The sequence below is a fragment of the Lygodium microphyllum genome, chromosome 24, assembly GCF_053477565.2.
Source record: "Lygodium microphyllum isolate KBCC chromosome 24, Lygodium_microphyllum_v1.1.10, whole genome shotgun sequence".
Classification (NCBI taxonomy): Eukaryota; Viridiplantae; Streptophyta; class Polypodiopsida; order Schizaeales; family Lygodiaceae; genus Lygodium; species Lygodium microphyllum.
Genome location: NC_141158.1, coordinates 13,850,525 through 13,861,633, shown reverse-complemented (window position 1 = coordinate 13,861,633; position 11,109 = coordinate 13,850,525). Strand labels below are relative to the sequence as shown.

The following is an 11,109-nucleotide window of genomic DNA, read 5'->3' as shown; positions in this document are numbered from 1 at the left end:
CCAATCACAGGTATTTCCAAATTTAAAAAAAGGCTGTCTATAAAAAGACCAATGTTTTAGAGGGAGCACTGACTTGTTCCACTTGGATGTTAAGCCTTGTTTAAAATATAAGCTTCTTGGGAGCCATGAAGCCCCCAAACGCAAAAATTTCAAAGGTCCATGGATTGAAGCATTTTGGCGTGACATCAAAAGTGGAAGAAGTCGGTCCGCTCCATATGAAAATATCGTCCTTGCGTGGGTGAGCACTATGAAAAAGAAGCTTCTTTGCAACGATCGCCTCTTCGATTTGTATAATGTAGGCCTCGTGGGCTGCTACCGACTCCCGATTCCCGAGCCCCCCCCCCCCCCCCCCGGCTCTCTCTCGTCGCCGGTCGGGCCCTGCTTTCGTTGACTTTTCGCCCGTGCTGTCACCAGCGAAACAAAACCCTCCATTTCTTCCTCTCTCTCGTTTTCTCATCTTCTGTCGTCCTGCTGCCATAGCCGCCATGTCCGTCCTCAGCGATTGCCCTCCAGCTCCATTCGAGGCTCTTCTGCGACATCGATAGTAGCCTCACCCACACACCGAGTATGCTCCCCCGTCGACGTTGTTCAAATTATCGCACACCTCACGCTGTCTGTAATTCATTGGATTGGCTTGCTACCCTCAGATAATTAATTACCTCCTCCCGATAAGTCCAATTATTACTACTTCTCCAATTCCACGACGATTCATTTAGCCTGTAGCATCCGCCTGCCACAACCCCGTCATCATCATCCCTGGCTCTGATCACAGAATCGGATGAATTTCCCCCAAAGCATGTATGTAGAGCAGTATTATGTTGCCCGAAGGCTGCTGCAGGCTGCTGCGTCGCCTCCTCCCCTATCATCAAATGGCACCAACTCGTCGCCGACATCATCATCTAACTCATCATCATCATCAGACCTCGATCCCAACTCCCTGAACATGAGCTCGCATTTCAGCCCGTCGATGGCGATAATCCTGGTGGTGCTTCTGAGCGCCTTCTTCTTCATGGGCTTCTTCTCGGTGTACGTGAGGAGGTGCTCCACGGAGGACGACCTCGGGGAGGGGGACAATGGAGGGGCCGGCGGCGGGGGCGGCCGGGGGGATCAGAGGCAGGAGCAGGTGGGGTTGGACCCGGCGATGGTGGCCAACCTGCCGATGGTGGCCTACAACTCGGCGGCGAAGAAGAAAGGGTGCACGGAGTGCGTGGTGTGCCTGTCGGAGTTCGAGGAGGGTGAGCCCCTGCGGATGCTGCCCAAGTGCAAGCATGTCTTCCACCCAGACTGCATCGACATGTGGCTCTACTCCCACACCACCTGCCCGCTCTGCCGCCGGAGCCTCCTGGCCAGCGGCTCACGGTCCTTCCGCTGGGGGTCCAGCCGGCGGGGGTCCTTCAACGACGGGAGCACGCGCAGCGGCGGGGGCAGCACGCGCGGCGCAGCGGCCGGTGCAGATGCGCAGACAGAGGGCAGCGCGACGCCGACCGCAGCACCGGAGATTCAATTGGTGGTGACGGAGGGGGCCAGCAGGAGAGGAGACAGAGGAGAGGGCGGTCTGGCAGCAGGGACGACGTCAGGCGCGAAGGGCGACCGCGAGCGGAAGCTGCCGTGGCTCCGGCGGTCGCACTCCACCGGGCACGCGCTGCTGCGCCGGGCGATGAGCCGCGCAGGGCTGTTCGGGGGCGTGCCGGTGACGCCTCCGCCGGCGTGCCGCATCACCCCGTCTCCTGCGGCGCTGGCGGGGCTGCATCGCTCCAGAAGCGTGGCGGGCGGGATGGCGAGCAGGGAGGCCTGCGCCGAGGGGGAGAGCTCGTCGATGGCGGAGGGCGGGCCGCCCCGCCCCACCTGGAGCTCGTCGCTGAAGCGCGCCGTCAGTTTCACCAGGCTCCCCGTGGGCGGGCCTAGTCCCCCGGCGGCCGCCTTCGCCATCCCTGTGGGGCGGGCCTCCCGCTCGTCCTCCGGTCGTCGAACATTCGAGCGCCTCACCAACTAGGGTCCCACCTACCCCCACTTACTTACCCACCCCAGCCGCGGCCCCCCCCATGTGAAACTGCCCTTTCTCGTGTGTGTATATCCTCTCCCTTGGTTTTTTCCCCCTCCATATATACACACTAAATTAGACGAAGAAAAAGAAAATTTAAAAGCCCTCCCTTCCTCCCCTTCAGCCTTTGCCACGTCGGAATCTCAAAATTGTTAAACAAATCCTCCAATTTTGTACGTACGGTGGCATCTTTGAAATCCTCTTCGAGAGACAGAGAGAGAGAGAGAGAGCCCCTATGTATCACATGAGTCATGGCTGTGCATCTCATTTTATCAAAGATTTCATTCTATGCTCATGACTTGTAAGTTGTATATATTTTTGTGTCCATTGTAGAATCTATCTACATGGCCTTTGATCTTTACATAAGTTTATATGTTTCTTGGGGCCCACCAAATAGTTTTGATTTGTAGAACATTCAATTTGTCATAATGATCTCCCATTTGCCATAATGATCTCCCACTGAGGGAGTGATCTCTCTTTTTTTCAAGTAAAAGAAGCAAAGTTCGATGCCCATTTCATTGGACTCAAGTTGCTTTGTTTTCTTATGAGCAACTATAAGCCTACTATAGTGTGATTGATGTTTAACACCATGATAAAGTTGAAGTATTGTGGAGGTAGCACTCATCTTAAAAGTGTGGGGAGTGTGATGATTTTTAAGCACTATTTAAAAGTATCATGCTTATAGGAAATGCAAAGTTCCCACATGACCTTCCATGTAAAGTTGTCATATATCTTTTTCAAAATATTCCAACCTCCATTTCTTTCATGCTCACATGATTGGCATTCATTTGGCTTTCGTCCAGTCCATAGAGCTTTTTTTGGGTGCACTTACATTTTGCTCAACAAGGCTTCCATTTCTAGAAGCCACATGTTTCAAATAAAGAAGAGTGAAGTTTGAAAGGAGTGAGAGAAGTGAGAAAGCTCTAAAAGCACATAGCGAGTTTCTAACCTAATGTGACAATGTATTGTTTCTCCTGCACGCAAGGGAAAATGCCCTCTAATTTCACTATTGAACAATGCAAAGGATAGAGCAAGGCTTGAAAGTTTGGTGAGGATGCATCAACAGGTTGTGACTCATACGTAGAACATCTCAAGAGTTCACATGACTCTTAACAGGTCCTTCAAGATTTCCTTGTGAAAATGCAAAAGTATTCCTCTTTCAAGAGAGATGGTTCAAATGGCCAATAGAATGGTTCATAGGGTTTTCATAGCCTTGCCCCTTGATATTCTCTTTGTGTTCACTTTTATGACTTTGCTACAAAAAGAGTTTCATGTAGTTTATGTGGAAGATCTTGTTTGAGGATGAGTTTCCTAAACGGTTACGTGCAACTTGTCAAGTTAAATGTTCAGTGGCTCATTATAAGTTTGTGGCAAATCAGTTTTTAAAGGTTCTCCTAGGACCCACAACAATTGAGAGATTTGATTCTAGGTTGCGTCGTTAGTTTCGAGAGTAATCTTGTGCATTTTATTCCCTAGTCTAGAGGCTCCTCTCTTGAAACATTTTTGCTCTCTAATTATCAAGTATGAGTCTCTTTCCCTAGTTTGCATACACTTTTTGAATTTGGAATCAAGACCACTGGTAGCTCTATTGGGAAAGTACTATATGTGCCTCCTTTGGCTATTAAACTTAGAGGGGAGAGGAAGGCATTTATATTGTAGGATGGAAGAGTTGAGCCTCCATAAGTTATTGGTATTGTCTGAGAGGATTTGAGATTGTCACAAAGGTCACATTGTGTCCTTTTCCAGATGCATGTTATGTTTGTAAACAATTTAACCATTTTGCAAGAGATTGTCCTTTGAAGAAAGAGAAAGGGGGGTTGCTAATTTGGTCAAGCCACAATCTTAGAAAGCCTATGTGAGCAAGGCTTTGCAAGGTATGTCAAATAAGGAGAATATCTAAACCAAATCATAGTAATCCTTTTGGTCAAGATCAAGCTAGAGAAGCGTTCACTAAAGTGTATCTTAAGAAACATGCATACAAAAGTCAATGTTTGTTGATATCTCCATGCCACTTGAGAATTGAGGAATTGAAGAATAATTACTTCTATTTCATGAAAAGAACGATCAAATTAATAACTTGGAGCATAAGAGGTCTATGTTGAGATTCTAGTGATGTACTTATGGAAGGAAGAAAGAGCATATGTTTTGGCTCTTTGATAAATCAAGTGCGGATTAGATTTCAATCTTAGCATTTATGGATATTTTGACTTTTATGATGTGCCTTTGTGAGGAGATGAAGATACCATTTTGATTTGCAAATAATACTTAGAGCCTACTAGTTGGATTCAAGTCACCTTTTTTATGATTTGGTAGATGCCTCTAAGATTGTTAAAGGTGATCATCTTTTTAGGTTTACTTGGAGAATATGCCTTCATAGAAGGACGTCTTAGTGGCAAAGGAGGACCATGTTGCTTATTTTGGTGTAGATTGAATTGTCTTTTCTTTGGGTTGATAGCCAAGGCAATGCTCTCGACATCATGGTCACAACTAAGGGTTGAGGGGATGGTTTAATGTCAATCTATGCATCATATATATCTTTGGCCCATGGAGAATTATGGTTGAGAGTGAAGGAGGTAATTGATGACAAGAGATCCATCCTATTAGGAAACTAAGATCTTCCATCTCTCTTTGCAGTCTTTGCTGCTCTTCTTGTGCTGAGGCTACCTCTTGTGTCAATTTCTTCGTCTCATTTTCATATATGTGTGCTCTTTCCTCTCTTAGTGCTTCTAGTTCCTCGGTGGATTTAGTGATCTTCTCCATCTCTGCTTGCAAGTCCTCATAAAGCCCCACGATCTCTTTGTTATATCTTTGCAGATGCACTATGGCTTCAGTTTCTTCGTCTAATCTTGCCTACCACTTGGCTTCTGCTTCTTCTTTAGCATGTAGATGTTCTTTGAGCTCACTGATCTCCCTTTGGACCATGGCTATTTGGTGGGTTTTCTCCAACTAAAATGCACCCATGGCCTCCTTTTTTGCTTCTAGCTCTGCCCCACTGCCACCTTTTTCTCTTCCTTGGCTTTCTCTAGTTGAGCGAGAAGCTCCTTGATGTATTCATCGTACTCCGTGGGTGGCATCTCTGTCTCGCGGGGGTGGAGGTTGTAGAGGTTGTGCCACCTTTTACTTCTTTGGGGTCCTGTCTGGACTCGGCATCTGATGTGCTGCCGGTCTATTGAATTCTGCTAAAGGGGGTCCTTTCTCCTGCTCCTTGACTCATTTCCTTGTTCACAAAGTATTGGACCCAGGCCATTAGGTTGTTGGCGTCCACTTGGGTCGTAGAACTAGGTGTGGATATGGTGGTGGTGGTGGACACCAGGAGAGTAGGAATGGGGTGATTGGGGCCTTGCCCTTTCCTTCTTGCACTGCAGGTGGCATGAGTTCCATCGCATGGGCACTTGAGCTTGGGCCTTCATTTCTGAGTGGGCTCATGGGCTCCAGCTCTCGTCCTACTTGGACTGTGGCTCTTCCTCCTCCTCTTCTTGCACCTTTCTCTTTCTTTCCTCCTCTGCCTTCTTGGAATCCCTATGAGCCTTTTGTAAGCCTGCTTTTTTCTTTCTTTCTTTTCTCCTCTTCTTGCTTTTCCTGTGCAATTTTCTTCTTTGTTTTCTTAGCCTCTCCCCGGCTAGACTACTCTTCCTATTCCTTGTCTTCTCCATCCTTACTAATCGTCCTTTCACTGGACTATGCCTCTTGTTCTTAGTGAGGTGGTGATTTGCTCGACGTTTCATCAACTCCTTCTCCTCCTCCTTTCCCTTGCCCCGAGGCTTCTCTAATAATGGTGGTGAGGACCCCACCGAATCCAATGGTTGAGGCTTTTGAAAATGAGGCCTTTCTTTTAGCCTTGGTGGCAGGGAACTCTCCTTTGGTAGGCTATCCTCCTGTTGCCAGAGCCTTTATCGAGGTCTCGATGGTCTTTCTTACAAAGCCGTTGAGGTTCACCTCATCTAGTGATCGTGTTGCAATGCTCTCTAGTAAGGGGACATTAATACGGCTCATGATTGTGTGATACCTCTAACTAGTGAGTCCAATGATCGTGAGTTGAGACATAAAAGGTAGTTCCCTCATCGATCAACGTATTGAAGGTGTGTGTTTGCATTGGTAGTGACCGTTATGCTTAGGTAGATTGGTTCTACTGCTTCCTCATCCTCATCATCAATCTCTATGATAGTGGCCACTCGCACATTGACAGGGGATTCTAGCATTGGCGGCTCATGCAGTGGGTCAGAGGGAGGGTAGTACTTCTTTATGCGACTGCCATTGAAGAAACCTATGCCCTCACTCTCTAGGGTTTTGAGTTCCACATTGCCAATTCGACTAATGGTGCAAACTCAGAAAGGCCCTAGCCCTCTGAACTTCATCTTCTGTTTATGACTCTTGACAGAGTACAAGAGTACAAAGCCTTCTTGTTCGAAATCTTGTTGCTTGACATGCTTATCAAACCAACTTTTGTGTCTTGCCTTGCTGCATATTAGTGCGTGGGTGGCTAGAAGTTGAGTTTCCAATAGGCATTCTAGCTCAACTAGGTGCTATGTCTAATGCCTCCTTTCCATCCCATATCTCTTTATGAGTGATTCTCAAGCTAGGAACGAAGAACTCTACAGGTAGAATTGCTTCAATTCCATAGGTTAACCTAAAGGGAGTCTACCCCATAGCCATTTTATAAGCTGTACGATAGGCCCATAAGGCTGCCATGAGTTTGTTATCCCAGTCGGTGTGCGAAGGAGAGACTACCTTGGTCAAGATGTTTACTAGAATTTTATTCATAGACTCAGCTTGGCCATTAACCTTAGGGTAGTACGGTGAAGATTTCTGATGGATGATTAGAAATATGGATAGGAGATGAGCGATCACTTCATTGATGAATTGCGTGCCTTGGTCGCTAACAAGTTCGATGGGACAGCCAAATCTTGAGATCACTTGTTCCCAAAGGAACTTGGCAGTGGTCCTAGCGCCATTTTTTCTTGTAGCTCGTGCTTTTTTCCACTTCGTGAGGTAGTTTGTGGCAACAATGATGTATTTTGCTTGTGAGTATTGTGTGGTGGGACTGATTGGCCCAATGAAGTCGATTCTCCATTTCTCGAATGGTTGTCTTGCAATAATTGAACTCAACTCCATTTTGTCCTTGTGGATTGGTACCTTGGTTCTTTGGCACTCATCACAGTGCTTTATGAATAGTGCTGCATCTCCGAAAAGAGTAGGCCACCATAGCTGAGACTGTAGCACCTTTTGGGCTATTGTGTCTCCCTACTGAAAGGCCCTCCTACTATTTTGCCATGTGCCTCTACAAGCAAGTCATGCATTTCCTACTCTCGCACACACAGCTACGCAGCAATCCATCTTGCCCTAGCCGATAGACACGGCCTGCTATCAACCGAGGCTGGATTTTGAGAATTGTTGAGAATCAGCAATCACACTCACTAAACAGCCTCTTTGTATGGAGCCTCAGGGTCAAGGATATGCAGGCTAACTTATCCCATATGCACAATGGTGCCTACTACAGTTTCCTACTTTCCTATAAAGCATTGTACTTGCTTCCTTTCTTAATGCAATGATAGTACTCTTTTCTTATCAGTGAAGTGTCAATGTCATTGTCCACATACACAAGATTGTGTTTATGAGTCCAAGTCTCAATCTTGGAACCTAATTCACTTGTGTAACAAACAGTGTCTTTGTCTTCTCCATCATGAGTCCACACTTCTCATTTCATCCTCCATAGCTTCCGATTTTGCCATGCTCTAGATCCCGCATTTGTCACATGGTATCAGAGCCCAGTTGGGCATGGCATTGCTTCTCTAGCCTCTCTTGATTCCTCTCAACCTCAATCTAGCTCAATGTCAGCTCATGACTTCATCTCCCAACTCTACTCTCACTGAAGCTTCCATGGCAGCCATAGCCAGCAGCACCCTGTCAGATTGAGCTGCTTATATCTCACTCCACAGGTCAAATATCTTGGAGCTTCCTTCTGGAAAAGTATCCCCCAACTCACAAAGCTTCCCTGTATCACATCAATCCAGGACATTGGACCATCTGGAGCTCAGCATTGTGAAAATCCTCAATCTCTGCTCTGTGTCTGCCATAGTCAGACATGACCTACCTTACTTGGAGCTTCAATAACTCCTCAACCAGGCCATTTTAGCCCACGATTTCTTCTAGGGAGTTGTTCCTCTGCTCAAGACGCTTCATCCTGGCATGAGAATCGACGACATTACTATGCCCTGACCCCATCATTGCGGAAATCGCGCAAACCTGTCCTGAACTGCGCCGAATCTGTTCGACGTGTCTGTGTGCTTCATACAGGCCACAATCTTGACGATTATGATAGGGCTTTGATAGCCCATGAAGTCAGCTTCCTAGGCATGTAAAAATTTTTGAAAATGATCAAGTGTAGCTCCTGCAATCTGAGAAAAACCAGGCCCCTATCTCAGAAACCCTAATTCCACCATAGCCAAAGCTTCAAAATTCTGACATTTTTCACTGTTTCTCTCACTGAAGTTATCAACAGTGATTTTAATCACTGAGCAATACTCTCTGAAGTTCATTAAAGTACTGTCACTCAGATTTGAAGGTATCAGCATCAAATCAAGAAGGGGAAGATTAGACTTGGATTTAAAAAGAGTAAAAGACTTTGCAGATTGGGTGTTCATTGACACTCAGTTAGTGCTTTTTAGCACTTGTGTCTCTCAACCAATTCTTCTGTTGCTCAAATCTAATAAGTCTGAAGTTGATTTGCTACTGTTCCCGTAAGTCTAACATGGGCAAAGACTCTCCAAATGCTCGATTCAAAGGAGTCGGGTTCCACACTTGGCAAACCCGCATCAAGCTCATCCTGATGAAGAAGGGTCTCTGGGCCATCACAAATGGCAAAGAGAAGAAACCTCGGGACGCGGACCTTGCAACTACTTGGCAAAAGAATGATGACAGAGCCCATGCCATTATCAAATTGGAGCTAGACGACAGTTATATCCATCATGTGGATAACTGTGAGACCTCACAGGATACATGGAAAAGACTTGACACCCTGTTCGGTGCACAATCTAAATCATCAAAGTATGGTCTCCTGATTGAGTTCTTCAGGCTTGAAATGAAGTCCAGCACATCACTTGCCACACATCTTAATTACATGGAAGGACTCCTAACCCAACTTGCAGGAATCAACATTAAAATAGATGAAGATGTTTGCATCGGTGATCTACTTAAGAGCTTGCCTCCTGAATATAATAATGTATCAACAACTTTAATCAACATGCCAAATCCTGAACTTGTTGATATCCAAGCATCACTATTAGAAGAGGAAAAGAAGCTAAAAACTAAGGAAGAACCAAGTACCTCTAGAGATGAGCATGCATTATATATTGGCAACAGGTACAAAGGCAAGAAGGATCGGCTCTTCTGTGACTTCTGCAAAAGGACCGGACACACCGAGAAGTTCTGCCATGCAAGAAAGAGATCCCAAAAGGCCTATCTAGTCGCAGTCAAAGAAGAAGAAGAAAATGGAGCAAAGGAAGAAGATGATGAAGATGAAGACCACCAGGATCGGAAGGACAAGACTCATCAGTCCTTGTACTCTCATAATTCTGATAGACTATTTTAAAAGCCTTGTATTTCCTTGCCCTAATGCTTCCTGCCATAAGCTTTGTAAACTCCTTATGTAACTTGGCATTACAGTCCTTGTACACTTTGTGAGGCCCCTGTTACAGCCTCTGGATGTCCACCATGTTTATGGTACCCACACTTAGCCTTTGGTGTTTTGCCATGTCTGTGGTATGCCCACACTTTGCAGGTGGTTCTCATTACAGCCTCTACACACTTTGTGCCTTTTCTAGTTGTGATTGAGGAGGGGTGTTGAGAATCAGCAATCACACTCACTAAACAGCCTCTTTGTATGGAGCCTCAGGGTCAAGGATATGCAGGCTAACTTATCCCATATGCACAATGGTGCCTACTACAGTTTCCTACTTTCCTATAAAGCATTGTACTTGCTTCCTTTCTTAATGCAATGATAGTACTCTTTTCTTATCAGTGAAGTGTCAATGTCATTGTCCACATACACAAGATTGTGTTTATGAGTCCAAGTCTCAATCTTGGAACCTAATTCACTTGTGTAACAAACAGTGTCTTTGTCTTCTCCATCATGAGTCCACACTTCTCATTTCATCCTCCATAGCTTCCGGTTTTGCCATGCTCTAGATCCCGCATTTGTCACAAGAATGAGTTACCTAAATCAGCTTTGTCTATTGGTTGTTCAAGGAGTCCATGCTCAAGCACTTGGACTATATCATCTACCCAATAAGGTGGCAGATCAGCTCTAAACAAATCTCTTTCACTGGATAGGTTGAATAGATGGGCATCAGGTAGCTCGTCTTTGCAATGCCGTGTCCAGTAGCTTCTCCTGTGGGGATGAGAGACATATGATCAGCCATATAATGTTGCTTTTCTTTACATAAAACCACGGAGAAGTCGAACTCTAAAAGCAGAAGTAACCATTGAGCTATGCGTCCTGTAGTGCACGGTTTATTAACAAGGTAAAGCAAGGCTTGATGGTCAACAAAGAAGGTAAAGGGAGTAGCCAAAAGATAATGCTGAAACTTCTTTACAACAAAAACACCATGGCTAAACCTTCTCTCTCCATTGTGTCAAATAATTCTTTTTCATTTCTTTGAGTTGTTTGCTAGCAAAGCTCACATGATAGTCTAAGTTATGTTCACCAGGCTGGCACAACACCGCTCCTACGGTGAACTTGGAAGCATCGATGTGAACATGAAAAGTGATTGTTCAGTTTGGAGCTCGCAGAATTGGTGTAGTGGTTAGAGCCTTTTTCAACTCCTCATATGTGTGTTGGCATTCCTTGATCCATTCAAATATAATCAACAACTTAGAGAGTGGTCTAGCAATCAATACATAGTTCAACACAAACCGTCGATTATACCCTGTATGGTCTAGGAAGCACTGAACTCCCTTGTAATCAATTAGTGGTGGAAGATCAATGATAATCATGACTTTCAAGAAGTCGGTGGCAATGCCGTTCTTTGACACCACCATGTGCACTAGGATGCATCTGTGCTTTACCCAAA

General features: G+C 45.6%; 1 protein-coding gene across 1 annotated transcript; it reads left to right on the top strand.

The window, feature by feature from the left end:
- Positions 1 to 361: 361 nt before the first annotated feature.
- On the top strand, positions 362 to 2,418 carry LOC148014860 (uncharacterized). Its single transcript, XM_087665475.1, has one exon. It carries the CDS (start codon positions 779 to 781, stop codon positions 1,991 to 1,993), a length of 1,215 nt encoding a protein of 404 aa, XP_087521601.1. The 5' UTR covers positions 362 to 778; the 3' UTR covers positions 1,994 to 2,418.
- The last annotated feature ends 8,691 nt before the right edge of the window (positions 2,419 to 11,109 follow it).

Coding starts and splice junctions, on each gene's coding strand:
- LOC148014860 (XM_087665475.1), top strand. CDS start 779: ATGAATTTCCCCCAAAGCATGTATGTAGAGCAGTATTATGTTGCCCGA.